The sequence below is a fragment of the Physeter macrocephalus genome, chromosome 5 (genome assembly GCF_002837175.3).
Source record: "Physeter macrocephalus isolate SW-GA chromosome 5, ASM283717v5, whole genome shotgun sequence".
Taxonomy (NCBI): Eukaryota; Metazoa; Chordata; class Mammalia; order Artiodactyla; family Physeteridae; genus Physeter; species Physeter macrocephalus.
In genome coordinates, this window is record NC_041218.1 from 63,568,950 (window position 1) to 63,594,660 (window position 25,711).

The following is a 25,711-nucleotide window of genomic DNA, read 5'->3' on the forward strand; positions in this document are numbered from 1 at the left end:
ATGCTGGAGAATTTTCCATGTGCACTTGAGAAGAAAGTGTAATCTGCTGTTTTCGGATGGAATGTCCTATAAATATCAATTACATCTGCCTGGTCTGTTGTGTCATTTAAAGCTTGTGTTTCCTTGTTAATTTTCTGTCTGGATGATCTGTCCATTGGTGTAAGTGAGGTGTCAAAGTCCCTCACTATTATTGTGTTACTGTCGATTTCCTCTTTTATAGCTGTTAGCATTTGCCTTATGTATTGAGGTGCTCCTATGTTGGGTATGTATATATTTATAATTGTTATATCTTCTTCTTGGATTGATCCCTTGATCATTATATAGTGTCCTTCCTTGTCTCTTGTTACATTCTTTCTTTTAACGTCTATTTTATCTGATATGAGTATTGCTACTCCAGCTTTCTTTTGATTTCCATTTGTATGGAATATCTTTTTCCATCTCCTCACTTTCAGTCTGTATGTGTCCCTAGGTCTGATGTGGGTCTATTGTAGATAGCACATATATGGGTCTTGTTTTTGTGTCCATTCAGTTAGCCTGTGTCTTTTGGTTGGAGTATTTAATCCATTCACGTTTAAGGTAATTATCGATATGTATCTTCTTATTACCATTTTCTTAATTGTTTTGGATTTGTTTTTGTAGTTCCTTTCTGTTGTGTTTCCCACTTAGAGAAGTTCCTGTAGCCTTTGTTGTAGAGCTGGTTTGGTGGTGCTGAATTCTCTTAGCTTTTGCTTGTCTGTGAAGCTTTTGATTTCTCCATCGAATCTGAATGAGATCCTTGCCGGGTAGAATAATCTTGGTTGTAGGTTCTTTCCTTTCATCACTTTAAATATATCATGCCACTCCCTTATGGCTTGTAGAGTTTCTGCTGAGAAATCAGCGGTTAATGTTATGGAAGTTCCCTTGTATGTTATTTCTCATTTTTCCCTTGTTGCTTTCAGTAATTTTTCTTTGTTTTTAATTGCTGTCTATTTGATTACTATGTGTCTTTGTGTCTTTCTCCTTGTGTTTATCCTGCCTGGGACTCTCTGCGCTTTCTGGACTTGGGTGGCTATTTCCTTTCCCATGTTAGGAAAGTTTTTCGACTATAATCTCTTCACATATTTTCTCTGGTCCTTCCTCTCTCTTTTCGCCTTCTGGGACCCCTATAATGCGAACGTTGTTGAGTTTAATGTTGTCCCAGAGGTCCCTTAGGCTGTCTTCATTTCTTTTCATTCTTTTTTCTTTATTCTGTTCTGCAGCAGTGAATTCCACCGTTCTGTCTTCCAGGTCACTTATCCGTTCTGCTGCCTCAGTTATTCTGCTCTTGATTCCTTCTAGTGTATTTTCATTTACAGTTTTTGTATTGTTCATCTTTGTTTGTTTGTTCTTTAATTCTTGTAGGTGTTTGTTGTTTAATTCTTCTAGGTCTGTGTTAAACGTGTCTTGCATCATCTTGATCTTTGCCTCCATTCTTTTTCCGAGGTCCTTGATCACCTTCACTATCATTATTCTGAATTCTTTTTCTGGAAGATTGCCCATCTCCACTTTATTTAGTTGTTTTTCTGGGGTTTTATCTTGTTCCTTTATCTGGTATGTAGCTCTCTGCCTTTTCATCTTGTCTTTCTGTGAATGTGGTTTTTGTTCCACAGGCTGCAGGATTGTAGTTCTTCTTGCTTCTGCTGTCTGCCCTCTGGTGGATGAGGCTATCTGAGAGGCTTGTGCAAGTTTCCTGATGGGAGGGGTGGATACAGCTGGGTGTTGCTCTGGTGGGCAGAGCTCAGTAAAACTTTAATCTGCTTGTCTGATGATTGATGGGGCTGGGTTCCTTTCCTGTTGGTTGTTTGGCCTGAGGCGACCCAACACTGGAGCCTACCCGGCTCTTTGGTGGGGCTAATGGTGACTCTGGGAGGGCTCACACCAAGGAGTACTTCCCAGAACTTCTGCTGCCAGTGTCTGTGTCCCCACGGTGAGCTACATCCACCCCCCGCCTCTGCAGGAGACCCTCCAACACTAGCAGGTAGGTCTGGTTCAGTCTCCTATGGGGTCACTGCTCCTTCCCCTGGGTCCCAATGCGCACACTACTTTGTGTGTGCCCTCCAAGAGTGGAGTCTCTGTTTCGCCCAGTCCTGTTGAAGTCCTGCAGTCAAATCCTGCTAACCTTCAAAGTGTGATTCTCTAGGAATTCCTCCTCCTTTGCCAGACCCCCAGGTTGGGAAGCCTGACATGAGGCTCAGATCCTTCACTTCAGTGGGTGGACTTCTGCGGTATAAGTGTTCTCCTGTTTGTGAGTCAGCCACCCAGCAGTTATGGGAATTGATTTTATTTTGATTGCACCCCACCTACCATCTCATTGTGGTTTCTTGTTTGTCTTTGGATGTGGGGTGTCTTTTTTGCTGAGTTCCAGTGTCTTCCTGTCGATGACTGTTCAGCAGTTACTTGTGATTCTGGTGCTCTCGCAAGAGGGAGTGAGCGCACGTCCTTCTACTCTGCTATCTTCTCCTCTTGCACTGTTGGTGGGAATGTAAATTGATACAGCCACAATGGAGAACAGTATGGAGGTTCCTTAGAAAACTAAAAATTGAATTACCATATGACCCAGCAATCCCACTCCTGGGCATATACCCAGAGAAAACTATAATTCAAAAAGACACATGCACCCCAGTGTTCATTGCAGCACTGTTTACAATAGCTAGGTCATGGAAGCAACCTAAATGCCCATCGACAGATGAATGGATAAAGCAGATGTGGTACATATATACAGTGGAATATTACTCAGCCATAAAAAGGAACAAAATTGGGTCATTTGTAGAGATGGGGATGGACTGAGAGACTGTCATACAGAGTGAAGTAAGTCAGAAAAACAAATATTGTATATTAATACATATATGTGGAATCTAGAAAAATGGTACAGATGAACCAGTGTGCAAGGCCCAAATAGAGACACAGATGTAGAGAACAAACATATGGACACCAAGGGGGGTAAATGGGGGAAGGCCTGGTGGTGGAATGAATTGGGAGATTGGGATTGATATATATACACTAATATGTGTAAAATAGATAATAAAAAAAGAAAGAAATCAAGTGTTTGTCTAGATACTAGATATGAACAATCCCCTAAATCAGAAAACAATTACAGTTGCATCAAAAATATTATAATATTTAGGAATAAATTAAACTAACAGCAGTTCAAGATTTATATACTGAAAACTAAACACTGCTGGATAAAATTTTAATAGATTTAAATAAATGGATAGTTTGTTCATGTATTGGAAGACTCAGTATTATTATTAAAATGGTAATTCTCCCCAAATTGATTCAGTATAATCCCTGTTTTCTTCCCAGGGTTTTTGTTTTTGGTAAAAATTGACACGCTAATACCAAAATTTATGTGGAAATGCGAAGGGCCTAGATTGGCCAAAAGTAATTTTGAAAAGAAGGAAGAATTTGGAGGACTTGCATGGTACAATTTCAATACTTTCTTATAAATCTGTATTAATAAATTTGGCAAAATAATTAGCATAAAGAAGAAAGAAATATAGAGAAATGATTCAAAATTGTGAATCAATGAATAAACCCTTATATTTTATGGTCAGTTAATGTTCGACAAAGCTGCCAACGCAATTCAGTTGAAAAGGACAGTGTTTCTGATAACTGGTACTGGAATAATTATATATTCATATATAGGGAAAATAGTTAGGTCCTTGACGCTCACTGTTAGAGATAAATGAACTCAAAATGGATCATAGTCCTAAATATAAGCTCTAAAATTTTAGATCTTCTAGAAGACCTTGGATTAGGCAAGGCATTTTTAGGTACAACACCAGGAGTAAAGCCATAAAAGAAAAAAAAGCTGAACTTCATTTAAATGAATGTTTACACTACATGACTAAAGGAATGATAAGACAAGCCCCAGACAGAAATATTAGCAAATCATATCTGATATAGGACTTATATCTGGAATATATAAAGAACTCTTAAAAATCAATAAGGAGACAATGCACTTAAAAGGGGAAGACTTTGATAGAAGTATTTCATCAAAGATGTATGGATGGAAAATGACCACATGAAAAGGTGTTCAACCTCATTAGACATTAGGCAAATGCAGATTTAAATCATAAGATACAACTACACACCTACTACAATGACTGTAATTTAAATGACAGAAAATGCTGAGTGTTAGCAAGAATGAAGAGCATCTGGAACCCTCAGACATTGTTGGGAATATAAAATGATACAGCCAACTTTGGAAAACAGTTTGACAGTTTCTTTAAAAGTTAATCAGAAACTTTGCATATAACCTAGCAATTCTATTCCTAGGACTCTGTATAAGAAAAATGAAAACACATGTTTACATTGAAACATTTACACAAACATTTATAGCAGAATTATTCATAATAGCTAAAAACTAAAAAATATTGAAATATCCACTGTTGGGTAAATGGATAAGCAAAATGTCATGTATTCATGCAAGAGCATACTGTTCAGCAATGAAAAGGAACACTATACTGAATACTGATACATGCTACAATGGGAATGAACTTCAAAAACATTTTACTAAGTCAAGGGTCAGCAAATTTTTTTCTGTAAAAAGCCAGATAGTAAATATTTTATGGTTTGTAGGCCACAGAGCCTCTGTTGCAACTACTCAACTCCACTATTGTAGTGTGAAAGCAACCATAGACAATATGGAGTGGACATGGTTATGTTCCAATAAATTTTATTTACAAAAACATGTGGCCTGCTAGATTTGGCTTGCAGACTGTAGCTTGCCAATTCCTGCTAAGTGAAAGAAGCCAGATGAATAAGATTACATATTGTATGGTTTCATTTATATTGAAATGCCAGAAAAGGCAAATCTATAGAGGGAAAAAAAGCCCATTAGTGGTTGCATGTGGCTGGAATGGGGTGGGGGTGGGAGTGATTGGCTACAAATAGACTCAAAGCAAATTTTGGGGGTGATGAAAAAGTCCTAAAACTGAATTGTGATTATTTTGTACAACACTACAAAGTGATTACAACTTATTGAATTTTACCCTTAACAATGGATGAAGTTAAGGGAATGTAAATTACATTTCAATAAAAATGAAAAAAAAGGAATAAACATAAAAGACTAGTAGGTTTTCCATGTTATGTCCATGGTAGATATTAAACTTTAAATGATATATAACTGAGGCTGGAAAAATGAGTACATGGGTGAAGACTAAAAGTAAAAATAAGAATAGTTATAAAAGATGACAGAATTGGAATCTGAGGAAATTATGAAAGCCAAAACTATTATTGAAATAGTATTTTTTTTTTCAGTTATATGCTACTAAAGTTCAGTGTTTTTTTTTAACAAACAACTTTTGACCTGCTTCCTTGTCTCGGCACCAAATTCAGCTGTATCACATCCATTCTTCCTGAGTCACATACATGCTCTCCCCCTCAGATAGTTTGCATCTGGATTTCTGATTTAAATGTCAGTGAAACCACCTGAATAGTCTGCTTCCACTTTGCTCCAAGCTTTTAAGACTACAATGTGAAAAGTTTTCAAAGAAATACATAAGTAAATATATTTTAACTACATTTAAGACGAGGAAAACCCCTGCAGACCATGAATAGAAGGGAAATCCTTAGTGATGAGTGGATGTTGATGTTATCTGACTCACAGAAATCTGGATCGTGTTGGCCAGGTTTCTGTGAGTTAAGCCAAATTTAAGAGACTACACATTTTAAGAGAGTCATATATTTGGGAGATTGGAACTGGGCTGTCTGCATAAAGCAGGGAACTGGGACCATGTTTCCAGGCAGTAAAACTAGACCTGAAAAAACTCCACCTGACGCTGTTGGTGTTCTTGTGGGCCGGACAAGCCTCTATACAAAAATGGAAATAGTAACCAAATATGCTATGTGTGGATATGGCATCTGGAATAGAGCTCTACCCATGCGGGAGCAAAGCCCCAATCTTCCTGATGTAAGACTTTTGCTCTGAAGCTATGCAACTCCGAAGCACTAGTCTGAGCAACCATGAAACAATATGGCAGTAAAGAGTTCACAAAATATAAAACTCCCACATACAGAGAAATTGCAAGTAAGTATTTTAGGGTATGTAAGGAAATCTATTGCCATAAGAGACAGCAGATACATTAAATAGAGTCATATCTGAGAAAATAAGAATAAGGACACAATCCCAAAAAAGAATTTAGAAATAAGAATGTTTAAGAATTTCAAATGAAACAGTAGCTCACAATGAGAACAGAAGTAAATAAGAACAGGCAGAAAGAGAAAGGATCCTTTCTAAGTCTTATATATAATAAAAGTTGGTGAAATTAAAAATAAACTCTTTGATGGCTTAAATTGACACAGCAGAAGAGAGAATTAGTGAATCAAAAGTCTCAACTGAGAAAGTCTGGATGAGCAAATCATCTAGAATATAGAATAAAAAGATAGAGGTTGACAGAATGGCCAGCATTAAAAAGTCTACAAACAATAAATGCTGGAGTGGGTGTGGAGAAAAGGGAACCCTCTTGCACTGTTGGTGGGATTGTAAATTGGTGCAGCCACTATGGAAAACAGTATGGAGGTTCCTTAAAAAACTAAAAATAGAATTACCATATGATCCAGCAATCCCACTCCTGGGCATATATCCAGAGAAAACTAATGTGAAAAGATACATGCACCCCCGTGTTCATAGCAGCACTATTTACAATAGCCAAAACATGGAAGCAACCTAAATGTCCATCGACAGATGAGTGGATAAAGAAGATGTTGTATACATATATACAATGGAATACTACTCAATCATAAAAAAGAATGAAATAATGCCATTTACAGCAACATGGATGGACCTAGGGATATCATACTAAGTGAAGTAAGTCAGACAAAGACAAATATCATATGATATCACTTATATGTGGCATCTAAAATTTTATACAGATGAACTTATTTACAAAACAGAAACAGACTCACAGACATAGAAAACAAACTTATGGTTACCAAAGGGGAAAGAGAGCAGGGGAAGATAAACTAGGAGTTTGGGCTTAGCAGATACAAACTATTATATATAAAGTAGATAAGCAACAAGGACCTACTGTATAGCACAGGGAACTATATTCGATATCCTGTAATAAACCATAATGGAAAAGAACATATAGATATATAACTGAATCACTTTGCTGTATACTAGAAACACATTATAAATCAACTGTACTTCAATTTAAAAAATTAAAATTAATTTTTAAAAAGATAGAGGTTGAAAATACGAAAGAGGAGTTAAGAAACAGGAAAATAGACTGAGTAAGGAGTTCCAGAAGGTAAGAATAGTAGGCAGCAGGGAAGACATATTTCTTAAAGGTTGAAAATATGCTAGATTTGGAGAGTGATGTGTCTTCATATTGAAAAAGCCCATCAATTCCACGAAGGATAAACAGGACAAAGAAAAAATTTCCACCCTAGGTAAACTGAGTTGTAGACCAAGGACACACACACACACACACACACACACACACACACACACACACACACACTTACTCACTCATTCTTGCAATTAGAAAAAAGATTACCTACAAAAACATGGAATACAGATTATCAACACATTTGTCAGAAACTAACTGATACCAGTATACAGTGAAGTTATGGGTTGTGTCCATGTTAAGGAAATGAATACAAGTGAGACATCATCTTCTTTTATGAAAAGATTACTTTTCCTCCTTTGAATTACGTTCACTGGGGGGGTGTTAACCCAATCTTTATTTAGATTTTACAAACCAAACAAATGTTTAAATGTACTTTTCCATTGGTTGGATATGTGGTTCCCTGTTTACATAACACAATTTAAAATTAATTTATAAAGCATAACTACAGTTTAAGAAGTCTGCTAAGCAAATGATAAGGATTTAATTAGTACTTATCACTTTTTTATTGTTGATGGTGCTTTTATTTTTAATTTTTGTTGGAGTATACTTGATTTTACAATGTTGTGTTAGTTTCTGCTGTACAGCAAAGTGAATTAGTTATACATATGCATATATGCACTCTTTTTCAGATTCTTTTCCCATAAGTCATTACAGAGTATTTATCTATTTTATATAGTAGAGTGTATATGTCAATCCCAGTCTCCCAATTTATCTTTCCCTCCACCCTTCCCCCTGCCACTGCTTTCTCCCCTGGTAACCATAAGTTTGTTTTCTACATCTGACTCTATTTCTGTTTTTATGGTACTTGATTTGTATACATTTAATAGAGGTAAAAGAGAAGAAAGGTAAATTTTAAATATATTTTTTAGCATACATCGTCAGCCTGTAGTGGCACTGCATTTGTTCATGGAATAGCATCAAATGAATAAGACTGTATGCTCAATATTGCGTAAAAGCATCTAGAATATCAAAAGAAAGTAGATACAATCTACTTTTTAAAGAGCTTAATTACATATTAGGAAAATCAACTAAGACTTTAAGGGATAATCACAAAAGGACTTTATATTAACTCCCACTATCCTTATTCAGTGAGAGAAGTTCATCTCTTGTGTATGGTGCAAAACTAGAAGCTCTTACACACCTATGATTCCTTCAAGTGAACATGCTTTCCACTCTCTCGTAACAGTTAAAGCTTCCTACTTATTTCATGGTTGCAGCTACTCCTCTTCTAGCTAGGGCCTACTGCAGGTGAATGACTTCATGGGTGAAGGGATCCCGGAGGCTCCTTTTGTCTTTCTTGCTTACCTCTTTCCTAACTCCATAGCTACGATTTCTGACCCCTCTGGAGTTGGAGCTTGGGGGAGAGAGGGAGAGGTAAGGGGAATAGAAATGTTCCTACTTGACTGGTACTGTTATCAGATGCCTGTCAATTAGCTGGGCTTGACAGATTTTTTAAACTGACCTTCTTTTGTAGAGTAATTTCATGGGTTCTTTGGACATCCCTTGTTGCTGCACATCTCTTACCTACACTTCTATCTTACTCTCTCCTTAGCCTCTAGAATTCTAGAAATAACATTCAGTTTCTCAGCTGTGGAGCTCTGTTTACCCTTTTAGGTGGTCCTCCTAAGTAGGACCTAAGACAACCCTCCACTATGACTCTCACTTTCAAATTTCCCAAATGGTTAACTGGGAAGTTTCCACATTAAAAAAATCTGGTTAATATCTGGGAGTTTAGGCTGATTTTAAAGCAAGAGTAAATCTCCATCATCCTAGCTCAACATTTTCAGTATCTGGGGTGGAGTCAGATTCCAGTCCATCCGGTCTTCTTATCTGTGAGGAACAATCAGTCCTTCCAAGTTGTTCCATTAAAACTCCTTTCTCTTCATTTGAGGCAAAAGAGGAAGTATACTCTCCACGTCTTGGATTTGATTTTTTCCTACTTATAACCTAATAATTTAGCTTTTTACTATTTCATGGATGCTGGCAGAAGTCATGAGGCTTGTGGTTTAGAGACAATGGACTTTATTATTCACTGCACAGCAGGTATCAAGACTATCGAGTTTGCATTAGTGCCCCTGAACCCCAAGTCCAGTGGGCATGATGGGGAGGGCCTAAATGGATGCCTACACATATAGTAGATCACGTTATAGAAGAGAAACAGAACTTGGAGAATCCACCCTTTTTTTAGTAAGCAGTAAGCAAACCTACTCTTTATTCCAGAGGGTGACATTCCCAGAGAGAATATAAATGATATTACTGTATTGTTGTTTTGACTTTATACTATTTCTGATTTTGATAAAGATAAGTTGCAAAAGGTGAGTTTACTATTCTTAAGTCCTTCCGTGGATAAAAGGAAGAATCATGGATTGCTTCTTTATCTCACCAATAAGCCCTCTTACTGGGATAGTTTTTCTCTAAGTGAAATGATTAGGGAAGTTTCTTGCTTCGGATCAAATAGTGATTAATAAATATTGTTGTGGTCTTCCTTTTTTAAGTAAGAAAAATAAAAGTTTCCTTATAGTTTTAGTAAGAGTGTACATTCTGCCCTAATGAAAAAAAATTGTTTTATCATACTATACTAGGGGAAAATTGCAATATTTTCTCTGGACCTAAAAAACAACAGTCTGAAGAATTTTTATTTAGTTATGTGGTAAAGTCTTTTAAAAATACAAATATTTATCCAATAAATTCTGAGTCCATATTAAATTGAATTGTAAAGATGTTTTATAATATTTTCATTGTTTAAAACTGGATCCAATATGAACAATATTTAAGGTTATTAAACTGCTTATCAAAAAAGAAATATATCAATAAGTTAGTATGTAGTCAGTTAATTGCTTCATCAAATTTTTGTTCACCTTTATTGCAGTTTCACATCTTGCAATATCTCCTGCATTAAGAAAGGAAGTTACTTGGCGAAGTGGTTGAGATTATGAACCAATACATAGTGACTGGTAGTTATTTGTGAACATTAACATAGTATTACTTTCAGCAGCACTGATAGGTAATAGAAAGGGGTTACGAACTAAAGGCTAGAGGACTGGGTATGCCATTTATTAGCTGTGTTACCTTGGGAAAGGTACTTTATTTTTCAAAGTGTTTCCTCATCTGTAAAACAGTTACAATATATCTGTGGAATCTAGTGGGTTTATGAACCAAGTGTTCTTTAAATGTTAGTCTGATATTGTTGTCAACATTCCTCTGTTGACAAATATGCCTTATTGGTAAATACATGTCTATATTAAAAACTATTTTATGTGTATAACAATTGTCCCAAAGCTAGCTGTATTTGTGGGGATGGATCTGTGTAAATCACTCTCTTTGTTACTGGGGTGGGGGTTTGTGTGAGTCTGCAAGTGGGCAAGCATGTCTGTCCGTGGGCATGTGTAAAGGTGATGTGCATGCAGGTGACAACTCCCTGTGCATGTGTATATGCTTACATATCTGTGTTCTTTATATATGCATGTTTGTGCATACATATGCCTGTGTTTGTACATTTGGATATCAGAGGGCTGACTAAACAGCATTTATTTCATTAGGGTTTCATTAGAAAAACAGGAAAACAGCATGAATTATTCATATTTATATTAAACAAAAAGAAGTTTTAAATTTTTATTTTTAGTATTAGAGTAGGTAATGTTGCATTTTAAATTCCTTTGCACACTGTCTAAGGATATAATATGTAAAATTTGTTTTTAGACTGCAGAACCTTTCTTTTGAGACATTGATCTTTACAAGCACTAAAGTTTGTCACATATTCTCTTTTTTTCATATAAAAGAGAATAACAGCTTGAGATTCATAACCTTTGAAACTAGATTTTCAGAAAAATTTGTTGGGTTAATATCTTTAGTAATTGTTTGGGGGCCGTTTTTTCTTAACAGTTCAACTATTGTCATTTGTATGTTGTTCCCATTTGTATGTCTGTCTTCCCTTTTGTAAGATTTCTTTATCTCCTTATGAGTTATTAACTTGATCCTTTAGGCAATACAGAATAGTGATTAAGAGAGCAGACTCGGGAATTCCACTTCCTAAGTTCATATACTTGTTTCACCACTTAACTGTGTGGCTTTCGACAAGCTAAGCTTCCTACCTCTCAGTTTCCTCACCCTCACCTATAAAGTGAGGATAATAATAGTACCTATCTTATATGTTTTTATTGAGAAATGAATGAGAGAATTCATGTAAATGCAGGTGACAAAGTGCCATTCCTGGCGTTAATTGAGCTCTGTTCTCACTTTTTTTTTTTCCTTTCAAAAGCCCCAGGATCCTGCTTCCCTTCCTACTGCAGCCACTTAGTCTGTTTAAGATGTCTCAGTTCCTCGGCCTACTATAGAATTCATTCTGACAAATATTACCCTCCTTCCCTTTCACTACCTGAGGCAAAAGTACTCAACCAGTCTTTAGAGGCTCAGAGTTTAGTTTTTTACTGTTTTTATTTTTATTATTTTTAAAAATTTATTTATTTATTTTTGGCTGCGTTGGGTCTTTGTTGCTGTGCACGGGCTTTCTCTAGTTGCGACGAGCAGCGGCTACTCTTCGCTGCGGTGTGCGGGCTTCTCATTGCGGTGGCTTCTCTTGTTGCGGAGCATGGGCTCTAGGCGCGCAGGCTTCAGTAGTTGCGGCACACGGGCTTCAGTAGTTGTGGTTCGTGGGATCTAGAGCGCAGGCCCAGTACTTGTGGTGCACAGGCTTAGTTGCTCCGCGGCATGTGGGATCTTCCTGGACCAGGGCTCGAACCCGTGTCCCCTGCATTGGCAGGAAGATTCTTAACCACTGCCCTACCAGGGAAGCCCTTTTTTCCTGTTTTTAAATGTTAACAATAGTGGGGGAAACTAACAGGACAAAAATAGCAAATAAACAAGGGTGATGTTATCAGGTTTCCAAAAATTTACAGTGAAATGTGTTCCTAGTTCTTAGATTTTCAGTGGGGCCAGTCTCTGATTTTTCTTCATCTAATTCCACAAATATTTTAGTCATTTCTTTGTATTTATGCTAATTCTTCTCTCTACAATATTATTTCTTCTTTGTGACCCAGGCTTACTTAGTCCCTAACTTTTTTAAACTTTGGAGCTCACGTGCCTAGGACCCCTTTCATGTTTAAAGAATGCTCCTATCTCCTTCCCTCTTAATGTTTTTTCTTTAAGCTTCATTGAGATGTAATTGACATATAGCATTATATAAGTTTAAGGTATATACAATATAATGATTTGATATATGTATATATTGTAAAGTTATTACCACGAGAAGGTTAGTTAACACATCCATCACCTCAACATTTTTATAATTTTTGTATATGTGGAGTGAGAACTTTTAAGATCTATTCTCATAGCAACTGTCAAATATACTATAGAGTATTATTATCTAGAGTCACTATGCTTTACACTACATCCCCAGAACTTACTCATCTTATAACCAGACGCTTGTACCCTTTTAACTACCCTCACCCATTTTCTGCCCCCAACCAGACCCTGTTCTCTGGTTCTGTGAGTTGGTTTTGTTTTTGTTTTTTCAGATTCCATATATGAGTGAGATCATACGGTATTTGGCTTTCTTTGTCTGACTTATTTCACTTTTTCTGCCCCCCACCAGACCCTGTTCTCTGGTTCTGTGAGTTGGTTTTGGTTTTGTTTTTGTTTTTTCAGATTCCGTATATGAGTGAGATCATACAGTATTTGGCTTTCTTTGTCTGACTTATTTCACTTAGTATAATACCCTCAAGGTCCAGTCTTAATTTTTTCCTTAAGGCCACAGCATTGCTAATGAATATTTAGAAACACAAGTAAGATCCATCTATAGTTTAAGAAATCCAGTCAGTATAACTTAGGGTTCTCTTTGTAAAGGAAGGTTGTATGGGCATTTCATTGTAGTAACTAGGGTGGGTAGGCCCACCGAAGTGAGGACCAAGAGCTCTGTGTGATGCACTGAAACATGGGATTGATTAGAGAGGTTGTCTTAGGCAGAGGTTTGGAACTACGGATGAGATGGGAGGGGTGTGTGAGTGTAGGGTGGAAATTACAACTCCCTCTGCTCCTTCCTCCCAGAGATACCTTTGTGTCTACTGTCTACTGGTACTGAACTTAGGGAGAAGAGATGGCTTCGGATGACCATGGGCTCTTGAGCATCAAAGGGAAAAGAGAAGGGAGATTCTAAGTAAAAGCTGTGGGAGGTGAGAATATTTGCAGTTGTTATATAGGTCAGCCCCTCTTCTGAATGTGGTATAAATAACACAGGAGCCTCCTATATTCTGAAGCAAAGGAGGATTTATTATGTCTTGTTTTCATTTTACATGGTTCTTGAGTAAGAGTTGTAATGTTTTGAGTATATATATTTAGTAAGATGGGCTTCCTTTTTACTCTGATCTCTTCTAAGTTGTAAACAAAAGCAGAACTATGTTATAATCCAAAGATAAACAGTATTGTGTGGAAACTATAAAGTTGCACAGTTTAAGTTGATATTCCAAGCACAGTAAGGTGTGTACCATTATGTATGCTTTTTGTTTTCAGGGGTTTGGTAAAGCTATTTAGAAAAAAACTTTTCCGGCTTAATATGATATCTCAAAGGCCTTTAAAAGGAGAGTGATTAGGATTTATCAATTTTCAGATTATTTTTGTTTATTTTTAAAGATTATTTTTAAAAATTAAAAAGTACAAATTGCTTTGATTAATCTGTAAGCATTATGGGCTCTTCTCTACAAGCTCTTGCCAGTTTTGAAAAACCACTGAAACATCATTAATATTCAGAAAACACTTAATTTTATACCCCTATCCTAATTAAATAACTTGTACAATTTGAAATTCTATTTATTTTTATCATAGGGTATAATCTCTCTTGATTTATAATGATTACCTACTAATTTTGATTCCTTTTCTCATGAAAATTAATGTTCTCCAGAAGAAAATGACGTCATTTCAACAGAGAGCAAGGAACACAAATATTAACAGATAATCTTATTTATATATCTTTGCAAGGAAATTGTATGGTATGTCCATAAGCTACAAAGAGTTTCAAAAAACTTGAGGATCTTACTTAAAAGAAAGGATATAGATTATTCTTTTAGGTGCTTTATTTTCTTCCATGCTGCTTCTTCTCTGTTTGTAAGTTTTCCCAGCAACCTATATACATTTCCCCTTGACCATTAACAGGCGTTAATAGCAACTATTTTGCTTTTCATTGCCATGGTTATTCCAAGTAAGCATTTTGCTAACATCTCTTTGAGGAAATCAATATATTTTACACACTTTACTTTGTATTTGCACTTTGCCTAGTAGGTAACATAAAACTGAGCTCACTGTATGTGTTCAAGGAGTACCTATTAATTGATTAATGTCATCTTTTCTACAAGGAAAGTAATACCAATATTAAGTAACTTCCCCCAAATTGCTAATGATTCCCTTTGAAAATGCTCAGGTATATTTTACTTCAGGTCTAGCACAGTTTAAGAAGATTATACAGCACCTAAAATATGTTAATAGTTTAATGAATTCCAAGCCATATTGTAGAAATGACTTTTCTCTTAAGCCTAAGTCTGGGAGTTTGACCGTTCCATTTAGGAGAATACATGCCTAAGTTATATTTGTTTTGAAAAGTTGTGTCACTATAGCCAAGTATCTGCCATTGGAGAAGTGGATAAAGAAGATGTGGTACATATATTCAGCAATGAGGAAGAAGGAAATCCTGCCATTTGTAAACAACATTGATGAACCTTGAGGGCATTATGCTAAGTGAAATAAGTCAGACAAAGAAAGACAAATACTGTATGGTATCACTTGTTTGTGGGATCTAAGAAAAGCTAATCTCATAGAAACTGAGAGTAGAGTGGTGGTTGCTAGACTGGAGGGTAAAGGGGAGTGGTCAAAGGGTACATACTTCCAATTATAAGATGAGTAAGTTCTGGGGATCTAATGTACAGAATTTTGATTATAGTTAATAATACTGTATTATATATACTTGAAAGTTGCTAAGAGAGTAAATGTCAAATATTCTCACCCCCCAAAAGAAATGGTAATTATGTAATGGGATGGAGGTATTAACTTATGCTACAGTGGTGTCATTTTGCAATATATAATAGCATCAAATCAACATGTTGTACAGGGACTTACCCGGTGGTGCATTGGTTAAGAATCCGCCTGCCAGTGCAGGGGACACAGGTTCAATCCCTGGTCTGGGAAGATCCCACATGCAGCAGAGTAACTAAGCCCGTGCGCCACAACTACTGAGCCTGCGCTCTAGAGCCCGTGAGCCACAACTACGGAGCCCACATGCCACAACTACTGAAGCCTGTGCACCCTAGAGCCCATGCGTGGCAAAAAGGGAAGCCACCGCAATGAAAGCCTGCGCGCACTGCAATGAAGAGTAGCCCCCGCTCGCTGCAGCTAGAGAAAGCCCGCCTGCAGCAATGAAGACCCAGTGCAGCCAAAAATAAATAAATAAATTTATTTTTTAAAAAAAAGTTGTACACCTTAAACTTACACAATGTTTTATGTCATTTACGTTTCAATAAAGCTGGAAAATAAAGATTTTGTGACTAAGAGTAATATAATAGTAAGATATTAAATACTAACAAGTAACTAATGCTAAATGCCATACGATTTACACCATGGGATTTACAATTTTAAAGTGGTTAGTAATTGGTCTACCAGATCCATTTTGTTTATATAAGATGGGAACTTAAAAACTTAATGAGGTCCCTATATTAAGAGATTGGGTTTGACTTTAATCAATAGGCATGTGAAATACTTAGTCTTTCATCTTAGAAGAAGTGTTTAAAGGGGAAGATGTTTCTGGTATTATAAAGGTAAAATATGAAATAATCTGGGGAAATTTAGTCTTATGTATTTACCAACAATATTTAAATCGTATAAGTGAAGCATTTGTAGCATATATTTATTTCTTATTTTCAATAGTTTTAATTATTAAAAGTTGGAGAATAAATCATTGTAGTGAAATAGTCTCTTCTTGAAATCTTTGATAAAAATTTTATTTTTTAACATCTAAAATTAAAGAAATAAATACTTAAAGCTTGGTATTCACTTCTGTTCTCTTCTTGCTTCTCCTCCCTTCTCCCCAAAGCAGATTGCCAAACTGAGGCAGCAACTACAACGTAGTAAGCAGAGCAGTCGGCACAGTAAGGAGAAGGATCGTCAGTCACCTCTCCATGGCAACCATATAGCAATCAATCACACTCAGGTAGGCTAACTTCTTGTCCAGATTGGAATAATTCCTTTTAAAGGGTTCATTATAAAGGAGAACCCATCATTTTAGGATTAAAAAAAAATTAATGTAAATCTCTAGCTCTGTTACATTACAATGTTTGTTTTAAGAAGTTTTTGTTTTTGTTTTAGCCATATGTGTAATCTTTTAATAACAGACATAACAGGGTGTAGTGGTCACAAGGATGACTGTTACTGGCCTGGGCTGAAATCCTAGCTCATTTACTTACTAAGCAACTCTGGGCATTATCTTATTTCATCTTCCTAATAGTACCTTAACCCATCTTTCTCTGTGTCTCTTGATGTTTTTACCCCTATCTGACTTAGGAAGAAATTGAGAATTAGTTTTTTTGTCCTCCCACCCCCACCCCAAACATGTACTCACATACCCCATGGAACAAACTTCGGGAAATGCTATTCTAGACCAAATTTACTTACAAATGTTAAGGTAAATTTTAGTAAATCAAATATAGTCGTATAGCAGGAGAAACCCAAGTAGTGTATCAAAAAAATCTAATTACGGGTTGTTTCACGAATGTAAGGATAATTCAACATTAGGAAATGTATTAGGTTAGTTCATTGCATCAGAAAGTCAAAGTAGATGCTGAATAACATAATAACACTTGATAAAAACTCAGCATCCCAAAGTGAGAGAGTGGCATGGACATATATACACTACCAAACGCAGGGTGGATAGCTAGTGGGAAGCAGCCTCATGGCACAGGGAGATCAGCTAGGTGGTATGTGACCACCTAGAGGGGTGGGATAGGGAGGGTGGAGGGAGGGAGACGCAAGAGGGAAGAGATATGGCAACATATGTATATGTATAACTGATTCACTTTGTTGTAAAGCAGAAACTAACACACCATTGTAAAGCAATTATACTCCAAAAAAGATGTTAAAAAGAAAAAAAAGTGAATGGTTCCTATAATGACTGAAAAAACAAACAAACAAAAAACAAAAAAACAAAAAAACTCAGTATCCATATGTGATAAAAACTTATCCTAAAATAGGACACTTCCTAATGGGACTAACTGCAAATGTAGTTAGATCCTAACAATAAAATACTGGAAGTATTTCTGTTAAAATAAAAATGAAGTCATAGATGTCTGTAATTATTGATGTTATTTGCTAGTAGTTTAGAGGTTCTAGACAGAGCAGTAAGAAATGTTATCACTATGTGCATACGATATTGTTGTATATTTAGAAAATCAAAGTGAGTTTACTAAACTATTATAAAACTAATGATAGGATGGCTGAAATGGAAGATATGGACAATACCAAGTGTTGATAAGGATGTGAAGCAACCAGAACAGCCACACATTGCTGGTGGCAATGCAAAATGGTACAGCTACTTTGGAAAGAAGTTTGGCATTTTCTTTAGAAGTTAAACATACACTGACCATATAGCCCAGGAATTCCACTCTTTGGTATCTGTCCACAAGAAATAAAAACATATGTCCAGACAGTGACTTCTATATCATTGTTCATGGCAGCAGTATCTATAAGAGTCAAAAAATGGAAACCAACAAATATCCATGAACTGGTGAATGGATAAACAACCCTTCATACATCCAGGATAAACAACCCATCATACATCCATATAGTGTAATACTATTCAGCAGTAAAAAGGAAGGAACTACTGGTACTTACAACAACAAGGTTGAATCTCAAAAACATCATGCCAAGTGAAAGAAGTCAGAAGTAAAAGGCTACATACTATATGATTCATTACATTAAATCCTCAAAAAAGCAAAATGATGCTAAGTATTAGGGGTGGGAATTGACTGTAGAAAAGCCCTAGAGAAATTTTTCGGATGATAGAAGTTTCTAAAATGTGATTATACTGATAATTGGATGACTATATATTTACAAAGCTCAATGAGCTACATACTTAAAATGGGAGGATTTTATTGTATGTCAGTTATACCTCATCAAAGCTGTAAAACAAACATGTAGTTGGCAAGCACGCCTCAGACATTTCAAGAGAAAGTTCACATATGCCTTTTTCTTCTTAATCTGGTAAAATTAATATATTATTCTTATTCTGTTTATTTCAAGCACCTTTTCTGTAAGAGCCCAGTGCATTTATAGTATATCTATTGACATATTGATTTTACAGAAAAAATTTATACGCTTGTTCCCAATTTACATTGAATTTTTTGGCATTGTAGTTATGTTTAAAAATAATTATCTGGGCTTCCCTGGTGGCGCAGTGGTTGAGAATCTGTCTGCTAATGCAGGGGACATGGGTTCGAGCCCTGGTCTGGGAGGATCCCACATGCCGCGGAGCAACTAGGCCCGTGAGCCACAACTACTGAGCCTGCGCGTCTGGAGCCTGTGCTCCGCAACAAGAGAGGCCGCGATAGTGAGAGGCCCGCGCACCGCGATGAAGAGTGGCCCCCGCTTGCCACAACTAGAGAAAGCCCTCACACAGAAACGAAGACCCAACACAGCAAAAATAAATAAATTAATTAATAAACTCCTACCCCCAACATCTTCTAAAAAAAAAAAAAATTATCTTTTGCTATACATACTGAAATAGTTGTAGATGAAATATGAAGTCTAGAATGTGCTTTAATATACTCAAAGAACAAAAACAAGTGGATGTTTAGATGAAGTAAAGTTAGAAAATGTTGATAAGTTTTGGAACTGGATGACGTGCACCTGAGTGTTCATTATACTATTCTGTTTAATTATGTTTATTATTATAATTTTTCACAATAAAAAGGAGAAAAACTGAGAACTTGATCAGATAAAATGTAAACATATAAAAATCAGTTGTTTTCTCCTATACTAGTAAAGGTAAACTACTGTTTCCCTCTGCTTTTATAACATTCCTGACACCAAATGCATGAGATTTTTTTCCCATACCAACCAATTCTCCGACTCGCCAGACACCAACCAAGTGTCCTACAATTCAGTTATAACACCAACTACGTGGAGTTAGCACAGACCTCACAGATGAAGGAGTCCACCCCACAAAACTGCCCCTCTTCAGATGCCAGTTGAAAGGTCCAGATTGTCATTGTACTTTTGACCTACTGGCCATGAAGAAGGGATTCCCACAGCCCCTTCTTCAGGTTCAGTAACTTGCTGTAATGGCTCAAAGAACTCAGGGAAACACATTTCCTTGTTTATTACAAAGGATATAATAAAGGATACATACAAATGAACAGCAAGATGAAGAGGTGCACAGGGCAAGGTCTGTAAGTCAGTCACGTGCAAGAGCTTCTGCTCGCATGGAGTTGGGGTGTGCCACCCTTCTGGTACATGGATGTGTGTTCACCAACCTGGAAGCTCTCTGAACCCGTAGTGTAGGGATGTTTTTGGAGGCTTCATCACATAGGCATGATTAATTATTAACTCAGTCTCCAGCCCCTCTCCTTACCAGAGGATGAGGGGGATGGGGGTTGGACTGGAAGTTCCAAGCTTCTAATCATGGTTTCTTTCTAGTGACCAGCCCCCCCCATTCGGAACCTATTCAGGAACCCACCAAGAGTCGCCTCATTAGAACAAAAAACTCTTGGTCCTATCTCCCAGGAAATTCCAAGGGATTTAGGAGCTATGTGTCAGGACTGGTGTCAAAAACCAAATATTGGAACAAAAGATGCTCCTAATGCCCCTGTCCCTCAGGAAATTACAAGATTTTAGGAACTCTGTGTCAGGAACCAGGGGTAGAAACCAAGTACATATTTCTTATTATGTTACAACTAGCAATAACATGTTAGTATATATATATAATGAAAAATATAAAATGCCTAGGCTTAAAAGAAATATGCAAACTATAAGACTTTATTGAGGATATGAAATATAAAATAGAGACAAATGGGAAGTCATTCATGCATGGGAAGACTCAATATTTTTCAAATAGTAATTTGCCCAAAATTAACATACAAATTGAGTTCCAATGGAAATGTAAAAGGAATTGTTTTATTACTTTAAAAGTTATTTTCAAAGGTAATATGGAAAAGTAATGCCAGTTAAAAAGAAAATTTGAAAAGGCTTTCCCTATAGGATACCAAAATGCAAAATGTAACTGCTATAAAGTTATAGCAGTTAAAGTGGAGCTCTGTATAGGGATTATCAAGTAAAAACTGAAGGAAATCAAATACAGAATCCATAAAGAAATGTTGAGGCAGTTTGATTACTATGTGGGAAAAAATACTACTTCATAACATACACAAAAATCAATCATGGTAGGTTAAGTATTTAAATATAGAAAACCATAAAAGTACTGAAAGATATTTCATACTAAAGTAAACAGTAAATGTATGACCAAGAGTTACAACTTTAATATGAAAAAAGCTCATGCATTAATAATGAGACAAAGGACATTCGTGGGCAGCAGTTTACAGATGGCAGGAGCACAGCACTGAGTGTGGGAAATATATTATTCATTTAATCAATGACTAGCTGTCTACCTCATTATGAATCATATATATCAACTTTAATCATTCAGAATAAGGTAGAGATCATATACTGTTCTTCTTTTTTACCTTGTTCATCTTTATTTTTCTTATTTCCTTTCTGTTCTTTAAGTTCCTTGAGCATCAAAAGGCTTGTCTTATACTTTGTGGTACCTCCTGCAGGACAGCTATGAGAGGTGGTTAATTTTTGACAACTCCTCCAAAGGACTTTTGAAAGCAACCTTATAGTTGTTACGTGAGTGTTACTGAACTTAACATGATATTGTTGCCACACTACTTAGTAATCCAAAAGCCTTTCTTAAATGGTTGATAAAATGGAAATGAAAAATACTAGAAGGTAATTGTCACAGTGCAGGGAACAAATCTTTTAAACACATACACAAGCACAGCAGAGCTGAAGTGTCACATGATACACTCAACTTACATGATTTCAACTATGCTTTTCCAGTAAAAACAAAAAAGAAAAAAAATTAAACAGTGCAGAGGACACTCGATTTCTGCCATTCTACTGGAAAAGTGTTTACAGTTTACAATCATACCTTTATACTTACATAAAGGATTACTTTGACTCTGTAATTTTTATCTTACTTCCTTACTTTGGAACCTAAACTGCTGTATGTGTATCTGAATTTATATTGTATTTGAAATTTCAAAATAACTCTGCTCATTGAGTTTCTCTTTTAAGATTTACCGTGCTCTTTAGTTCTTGATTTCTTTGGCCACAAATAATTTGATAACACCTTATCTTCTGTTTTGTAGGCTACTGGATCAAGATCAGTCCCTATGCCACTGTCAAATGTATCAGTGCCAAAATCATCTGTTTCACGTGTGCCCTGCAATGTAGAAGGAATAAGTCCCGAATTAGAAAAGGTATTCATTAAAGAAAATAACGGGAAAGAGGAAGTATCCAAGGTAAGGTTACATGGGATGTTTGAATCACTTTTTTCTTTAATATTGTGGACTGTCTCAAAAGTCTTTTTTCGGGGGGGAGGGGTTACAGCTTTATTAGATGTAATTCACATACCATACAGTTTACCCATGTAAAGTGTACAAGTCAGTGTTTTTTAGCATATTCACAGAGTTGTGCAACCAATACCACAGTCAACTTTACAGCTTTTTCATCACCCCAAAAAGAGACTCCATACCCTTTAGCATTCATCTCTTATTTTCCTCCAGTGAGGCAACAACTAATCTACTTTCTCTGTCTATGAATTGGCCTGTTCTAGACATTTCATATAAGTGCAGTCATGCAATATATGGCCTTTATAACAGGTGTTTTTCACTGAGCATAATGGTTTTAAGGTTCACCTATACTGTAATATGTATCAGTACTTCATTCCTTTTTATTGCCAAATAATATTCAATCATACAGATTTTATTATCCAGTCATTAATTGATAAACATTTCCATTGTTTCTAATTTTTGGCTATTATGAGTAATGCTGCTGTGAAGTTTATATACAAGTTTTTGTGTGAACATGATGTTTTCATTTCTGTTGAGTATATACCCATGAGTGGAATTGCTTGTATGGTAGCTCTTTGTTTAACCTTTTGAGAAACTGCCAGACTACTTTCCAAAGTGGCTGCACTGCACCATTTTACATCCCCACCGGCTGTGTATGAAGGTTCCAATTTCTCCATCTTCAGCAACACTTGTAATTATGTGTCTTTTTTATTGTAGCCATTCTAGTGGATGTGAAGTGGTATCTCATCATGGTGTTGACCATTTGTATATCTTCTTTGGAAAACTGTCTATTTAGATCCTTTGCCCATTTCAAAATTAGGTTGTCTTTTTACTATTGATTGGTAAAAGGTCTTTATAAAGTTCTTACCTTCTAGATAAAAATCCCTTATTAGATATATGATTTGAAAATATCTCCCATCCTGTGGGTTGTCTTTTCACTTTTCATTTTCTTTTGGGTCATATCTAAAAGATTTCCTAATCTAAGGTCACAATGATTTATTCCTGTGTTTTCTTCTAAGAGTTTTATGGTTTTAGCTTTCTCTTATATTTAGGTCTCTGATCCATTTAAATTAATCAAAAATACTTTATAAATTACCTCTGTCCCAGAAAAGAAATCTGGACACTCCTGCATATGAACCTATATTTGACCACATTTTAAAGATATACTCAACAAAAGAAAACATCAAGTAGCATTTGGCTTAATTATCTGATGGTTTTTTAGAACTAAAATATGATTTATGTCAAATGTGTATCTAATTCCTTCAAATAATGTGTAGATTTTAAAACTGATTTAGAGTTCATCTCAAAATTCACACAGTTCAATTTTATATTTATAAAATTGAAAAAGAAACTTTTTCCAACTCTGAATATTGCTTAGCAGATATAAGCATTAATCACAGTTTATTATATATGCTTCCAAATATGTGTATGTATGCTAATATATATTGAATCACTGTATGAATGTACCATAATTTAAAAATCCCCTACTGATGGGCATTTAGATTGTCTTCAGTTTTTGTCATCATAAGCAGTGCTTTAGAAAACATAGTGTACTCTTGGCAGACAATTCCCTGGCTGTGAAACTGTTGGGTCAAAGCATTTGCACGTTTTAAATTTTGATGAATATTGCTAAAATTACCATCCCAAAAGGTTGTGCCATTTTACTCTCCCTAGAGTTAAATTTTTATGTTATATTCATTAGGCCAAAAAGGAACCCTTTGAAAATTGTGCTCTTAGTTTAGCTGTGTATACCATTAAAATGTTTCCTTTATACATTAAGTAACATTTAAGAACAGTAATGTAAGGAAGTAAAATTGGTCTAATTTTTTGAGGATGAGTTATCAGACACATATTTGCTAATTCTTTAAGAACTGCTAAGCAAAACTATACTAGAAGATGAAACTTAGTAACATAGTTCTGCTTGAATACACTTTCTTCTCACGTGCACACAGAACATTCTCCAGGATAGATCACGTCTTGGGTCATAAGGCTCAGAAAATTTAAGAAAATTGAAATCATATCAGGCATCTTTTCTGACTACAACACTATGAGACTGGAAATCAGTTACAGGAAAAAAACTGTAAAAACCACAAATACATGGAGGCTAAACAGTACGCAACTAAATAAGCAAGAGATCACTGAAGAAATCAAAGAAGAAATTAAAAAATACATAGAAACAAATGACAACAAAAACACAGTGATCCAAAATCTATGGGATGCAACAAAAGCACTTCTAAGAGGCAAGTGTATAGCAATTCAATCTCACCTCAAGAACCAAGAAAAATCTCAAATAAACAATCTAACCTTACACCTAAAGCAACTAGAGAAACACGAACAAAGAAAAACCAGAGTCAGTAGAAGGAAAGAAATCATAAAGATCAGAGAAGAAATAAATGAAATAGAAATGAAGAAAATAATAGCAAAGATCAATGAAACTAAAAGTTGGTTCTTTGAGAAGATAACCAAAACTGATAAACCTTTAGCCAAGACTCATCAAGAAAAAAAGGGAGAGGATGCAGATCAATAAAATTAGAAATGAAAAAGGAGAAATCACAACTGACACTGCAGAAATACAAAGGATGATAAGAGACTACTACAAACAATTATATGACAATAAAATGGACAACCTGGAAGAAATGGACAAATTCTTGGAAAGGTACAATTTTCCAAGACTGAACCAGGAAGAATTAGAAAATATAAACAAGTAATGAAATTGAAACTGTAATAAAAAATCTTCCAACAACCAGAAGTCCAGGACCAGATGGCTTCTTAGGCAAATTCTATAGAGCATTTAGAGAAGAGCTAACGCTGATGATACACCATATTAACAAATCGAAGGAGAAAAACCATATGATCATCTCAATAGACTCAGAAAAAACTTTTGACAAAATTCAACACCATTTATGATAAAAACTCTCCATAAAATGGGCATAGAGGGAAGCTACCTCAACGTAATAAAGGCCATATATGATAAACCCACAGCAAACATCATACTCAATGGTAAAAACTGAAAGCATTTCCACTAAGATCAGGAACAAAACAAGGATGTCCACTCTTGCCACTCTTATTCAACATAGTTTTGAAGTCCTAGCCACGGCAATCAGAGAAGAAAAAGAAATAAAAGGAATACAAATTGGAAAAGAAGAAGTAAAAATGTCACTCTTTGCAGATGATATGATATTATACATAGAAAATCCTAAAGATGCCACCAGAAAACTACTAGAACTAATCAATGAATTTGGTAAAGTTGCAGGATACAAAATTAATGCACAGAAATCTCTTGCATTCCTATACACTAACAATGAAAAACCAGAAAGAGAAATTAAGCAAACAATCCCATTTACCATTGCAACAAAAAGAACAAAAATCCTAAAGATGCTACCAGAAAACTACTAGAACTAATCAATGAATTTGGTAAAGTTGCAGGATACAAAATTAATGCACAGAAATCTCTTGCATTCCTATACACTAACAATGAAAAACCAGAAAGAGAAATTAAGCAAACAATCCCATTTACCATTGCAACAAAAAGAACAAAATACCTAGGAATAAACCTACTAAGGAGGCAGAAAACTTGTACTCAGAAAACTATAAAACACTGATAAAAGAAATTAAAGATGACATAAACAGATGGAGAAATGTACCATGTTCTTGGATTGGAAGAATCAATATTGTGAAATGACTATACTACCCAAAGCAATCTACAGATTCAGTGCAATCCCTATCAAACTACCA

At 35.7% G+C, this 25,711-nt stretch overlaps 1 protein-coding gene across 1 annotated transcript in view; it reads left to right on the forward strand.

Moving 5' to 3' along the window:
• Nucleotides 1–25,711, forward strand: part of GLCCI1 (glucocorticoid induced 1) — a 121,398-nt gene that overhangs the window by 73,927 nt on the left and 21,760 nt on the right. Inside the window, exons 4-5 of the mRNA XM_024131702.3 lie at nucleotides 16,444–16,560; nucleotides 21,773–21,925. Of these exons, the coding sequence (XP_023987470.1) occupies nucleotides 16,444–16,560; nucleotides 21,773–21,925 (270 nt within the window). The remainder of the gene's footprint in view (nucleotides 1–16,443; nucleotides 16,561–21,772; nucleotides 21,926–25,711) is intronic.